The 5216-nt window shown below is 35.6% G+C and overlaps 1 protein-coding gene across 1 annotated transcript in view; it reads left to right on the forward strand.

The window, feature by feature from the left end:
- The window catches only part of asb11 (ankyrin repeat and SOCS box containing 11), a gene marked incomplete at its 5' end in the record, with an annotated part of 19952 nt that extends 17199 nt beyond the window's left edge, over positions 1-2753 (forward strand). The window contains 2 exon segments of the mRNA XM_014017532.1: positions 1824-2012; positions 2091-2753. Of these exon segments, the coding sequence (XP_013872986.1) occupies positions 1824-2012; positions 2091-2215 (314 nt within the window). The 3' untranslated portion in view covers positions 2216-2753.
- Between the last annotated feature and the right edge of the window lie 2463 nt (positions 2754-5216).

A 5216-nucleotide genomic window follows, 5' to 3' on the forward strand; every position in this document is an offset into this window, starting at 1 on the left:
AGTCCTCTTCATAAATCTCACTGGAACGGTACCAAACAAAAGTTTCAGCATTATCACTTTGTCCAATGTCGATTCTTGACTCATCTCTCCACTTCTCGTCTAGGACTCTCCACTTCTATTTACTGTCATTTACAGCTAAAATGTATTTAAAAACAAAAAACACAGCAGAACTTACAAAGTGAAGATGGGCACAAGACATTTTTGTCAGAATAGTCACAGATTAAAGTAGCAGCCATCCTCTACACTGCACCTAGGGTGACCAGATGTCTAGAATTGCTGCATTTTCCACTCTTGTCTGGGGCTGATGAGAGAGGCGGCTGCAGCTGTGGCAGGTGAAACATGGAGCAGGTGTAAATGGGCGTGATAGACTAACTGGGGAAAATAACTGAGAATGACAGAAACACATGGAGACAATTATCATAGAGATCATATAATACAGCTGTATTGTTTAATTCTATGGTTAACAAACAGAACACTCATAAAATGAAACGCATGAACCAAACACTAGAAGAAATAAAAACAACATGAATCAAACCTAACACTAACTGTGGGAGTTTGCAACTTGAGGTAATTTGGTAACTAATACTGAATGTGGGGCTTTTGGATAAAAGAAACAACGAAACAAACTATTTCAGAAATAGTGCTTGTTATAGGTTTGTAGACATGTTTTACACCTTAGCAGAGAACTGACTGGACAATAAAAATCAAATAAAAAGTAATCACATTTAGAAAAGTAAAGATACTCAAGCTAGTTAACAACACAACATGATGAAATAATTATTAACGGCATGMACTTTAACAAAAAAACTGACCAAACTACTTTACATAAAACCGCTCATTTTTTATCTTTGTTTTTAGTCAAATTAGATGTATTTTATGTAATGCTTGTATTTTAATAAAATAAATTTGAAAAGTAAATGGCTAAAGTTGTAATGATAAGTCAAATAATGACAGTTTTTCCCTATAAGTTAGTTTAGATACAGGATAATTAATACTTTAACAAATAGTAATTAATAAGATTAAAGGCCTTGAATTCCTTAAAGGAAAGCATATTACCCACCACCCATCAGCAGCTTTAGGTTTTAAGACAAAACAACACTTAAAAATAGAAACTGAGAAAAAAGTACAAAAAATGTCATCCTTCATGTTTTTACAAACTAGAAAACAGCTGTTAAATTAATTGCTGATAAAACGAACTGTGTGACAATCTGAGAAAAAATAAATACAGCTGCAGCTTTTGTTCCTGCAGTAGCCTGCTGGATTTTTTCTTTTCTGTATGCTGCCTTTCTCTGCCCCCACTTTGACTTTCCATGGAAACAGAAATATGTATTTCATGGTTCACAGCAGCACATGCATTTTATAGCTTTTCTACTCAGTCCAATTTGTACAACTGTCAGATTTGGCTGCTAATTATTTAGCATTAATCATAGCTCTGCTCTAAGTTTCCATTTCTTAACTTTTTCATTAGTCATTGGTTTTATGCTTCCTGCCTCAGAACGAGCAGATGGGGAGAGTGCATGGTGAGTTTGGGTTCTAATGATTCGTGAGCATTTTATTTTTGAGCGATAATGTTTTTGCTCGTACACATACATTTGTCTATACATTAGGAAAATATCTAATAAACCAACAGAGAGACTTTATTGAAACTTTCAGAAAGTGATTATTAAAGGAACATTCAGCTGATTAACTTGGAAGCTGGTCTAAATCAAGACGGATGCCACAGCTAAGACATCTCAGCTTATACCTGAAAGAATTTTACAGTTTGTTGTGGTAGATTTCTTTAAGGAATGCTCAGCTTTTAATCAGTTTGTGTTTTCACATAGGTGCAGATGTCCACCTTGGATGTGGACAGGACAGTCCTTTACATGCTGCAGCTCGAGCAGGAAAATCAAACGTGGTTGAACTCTTGTTGGATTTTTGCGCTGACCGGTCCTACAGAAACTCACACGGAAAGACACCTTTGGATCTGTCGACGCCCAACAGCGCGGTCAGATTAGCACTGCAGAAAAAAGGTGTGTTGCATCATTCGCTCTCGTTGTGTCAGAAATCAGACTCTCTGAGCAGCTGTGTCCTCTATGTCCTCGGCCCAGGGCCCTGCTCTTTGTCTCAGCTATGTCGTTTCTGCATTCGCCGGAGCATCGGACAGAATCGGCTGCACAAAGCCTCCAACCTCTTCCTCCCTCTCAGCATCAAGGACTTTCTCCTCTACCAATAAGACGTGAGGCTGGCTGATTCATCCATCACATTTGTTGTGTTTTTTTGTCTTTATCACTGACCTACAAAAGAAAAACCCATATTCATTCAGAAAATGGGACATTTATTTACAGCTGCTTTTACCTTTTATTATGCGCAATTTTAGGAACTACTTAAACAATTGGACAAACAATTCACATTATTGTATTTTAAATAAAGCTGTCCATTCAGTACCAAGAGGTCCTTTTCTGCCCATTTTTAATGTGAACTCAGCCACTTCAGTTGGTTTCTTGTTGATCATTTTCTACATGTGTCATATAAAACCTTTGTAGCACTACAAAACGTGAAAATAGGAAGAAATAATAATGAAAGATCTGGTTGCAGAATTTTAAAAAAATGAAACTTGGAGAACTGCCGACTGAGGGAAATGTAAGTATTGGAGAGGAAACGTCTGTTTTTCTGATATTTTGCTACCTGTGTTCACTGTTCTGAACAATCAGACTGGATACTGAAGGCTCTGTTTATGCATCTTTATGAATAAAATGAGGAGGAGGAGTGCATTTAAATGTTCCACTAAATCCCCTAAAATCATCCACACCAACCGTCTGACAAGTGGAACAGGGATCCTGTTGCATTTTGACCAAAGTATACGACTTTATGAGGATTTGTTGACATATAAAAATTAGGGCTGTCAAATGATTAATATCTCTAATCTGATTAATCCCAAAGTAGCTGTGAATTAATCATGATCAATCTTAAATTTAATATACATTTCTATTGCATATTGATAAGATAAATTACTTGAGTAATTAATTAGTTTTTATGTTTTTATTTAGAAAACAAAATTGATGCTTAGACATGATTTTTTGAATATAAAACAGGACCTAAAAATGCTCCAAACATATTTGAATCAGTTAAATTTTGTGAAGAATAATGTTAAATCAAGAATTCAAGGATTTTCATGTCAAATAAGTACTACATGTGGAATGAAAGATACAGTAGATACTAAGGTCACAGTTGTCAGCAAAACATAAATAAATAAAATAAACCAAAAGAAGACAAAAAGAAAAAAACTGTACATAATGTGTTACACATGGAGTTTTTTAATTTTATTTATTTTATTTTAACCTTTATTTAACCAGGTAAACTGTTTGAGAACCACTTCTCATTTACAAACATGACCTGGCATGCACAGAGTGCTTTGTAATATACAAACCTACATATTCAGCCATACTAAAGTGATTRGAAATTTTAATCGCAATTAATCGCGATTAAAATTTTTAATCTTTGCCCATGCAGCACTAAAATCAATCAGAGTTAACTCGATTAATTTCACAGCCCTAAGTCTTCTTTAACATTTATGTTTTGCTTTTATCATCATTGCCATCTGAGACACACTTATTCACTCACACCAGACTAAAAAAAAGACCATAAAGTGCTTTCCAAACAGGAAAATATGGGGATTAATATAAATAGTTAAARGACTAGTACTCCTTGTGTCATGGTCTGTGTTTATTTTTTTTAATTTTCTAGTGTTTTCAATGTTCCCCTATGTTGCTCTGCTCTACAGCCCCGTCCACGCACACCTGATCCCTSTTGTGTCTCCCCAGGTGTTTCCGATTGTCTCCTAATTTCTTTGCCCTTATATTTGGTGTCTTGTCCTCAGTCTGTGTCTGTTCATTGTGCTGTTTTACCCAGCCAGTGTGGTGTTCTCTGTGCTCCTGTGAGAGTTTTTGAGCTGCCTGCCAGCCTTTTTGCTTAATTAATAAATCTTTTTGTTAAACTTTGGACTTTTGCCTGCACCCTGGGTTTGTCCCTGCCTGCACCTCACACCTTGAAGAAATTCACATCACACATTTTCCTTCATTTCAATGTTTTAAACCAAAACAATCTTATGAGAAATGACAGATTTGTAGCCGTTTTGATTAAACCTTCAAAATGACATTCAGTGCGATCTCATGTATCATATCTGTCACTATCGGCCATATGCAATTTCAAATTCGTAAATTGGTTCAGGTTGGTGTGAGGATGATTTTTGTGTTTTTTTTTAAGGTCAGTTGCCTATGGCAGCCTTCTGGAATTGGGTTGGCTCGTAATAAAATAACATTTTGTAAACTCTAAACTCTCGAAGACAAACTGAGGTCAAACTTTTATGAAGCCCAGTCTGAGGAATCTTCTGGCTCACACTCCAGAAGTGACCTTTGTTTGTTTCATGCACAAAAAAATAATTAAAATTAATAAATTAATTAACAAAATAAAATAAAAAAGAAAATGTCATACCTGGACTTTTTTGTTTTACTTCCAAACTCATTCTGGATATTTATGTATACCATTCTGACTAGTTGTGTACATAAACACAAGGTTTGAAATGAATTTTACACATTTAAGGTAGCTTTTTTGATGAATGGCATTTTGTTCTGCACATACATGAACTAAAGCATGTACACTAATGTTTCTGCACATGACAAAAGAAGTCTGAAATTGGGCAAACCTCAGAGTGATGCTTACAGGTGGATACCTCAGTTATAAACGTCCATCCAGTGATTATTTCCTGCACGTTTCATTGAAATTTGTCCAGTGGTTCAAAAGATATTTTGCTAAAAGACAAAGTTGACTCTAAATAGGTGAGCATTTTCAATCTGTTCAATCAGAAAGATTGATTGGTGATCGTAATAAAAGCTGATAGAATGATCCAAAGTAAGAACYGAACACTGTTTCTGACAGGACTAAAAGTAGCAGAAGGGAAAAAAGGAAATAATAATAAAATAATGCAATAAAAAAAAGGTGATCCAGAAGGTTAGGGTACCTTTGAAGTGTGAATAAGGGACTGGAAGTGGCGGCTGTGATGATGACCATAGTGAACAGGTGGGGCAAAGTGGGGTTAACTCCATGTGGCAGAGTTCAAACAGGAAATGCTTTTAAAACACAAAAATAAAGCCCACTTTCAACCAGGCAGGAGACACAAACAGAGTAAAGTGGTCTTTTTTTCTTTGTGATGTTTAGTTGGTAGAGCTGATGCCTCT

This window comes from Austrofundulus limnaeus, unplaced genomic scaffold, assembly GCF_001266775.1.
Source record: "Austrofundulus limnaeus strain Quisiro unplaced genomic scaffold, Austrofundulus_limnaeus-1.0 Scaffold171, whole genome shotgun sequence".
NCBI lineage: Eukaryota > Metazoa > Chordata > Actinopteri > Cyprinodontiformes > Rivulidae > Austrofundulus > Austrofundulus limnaeus.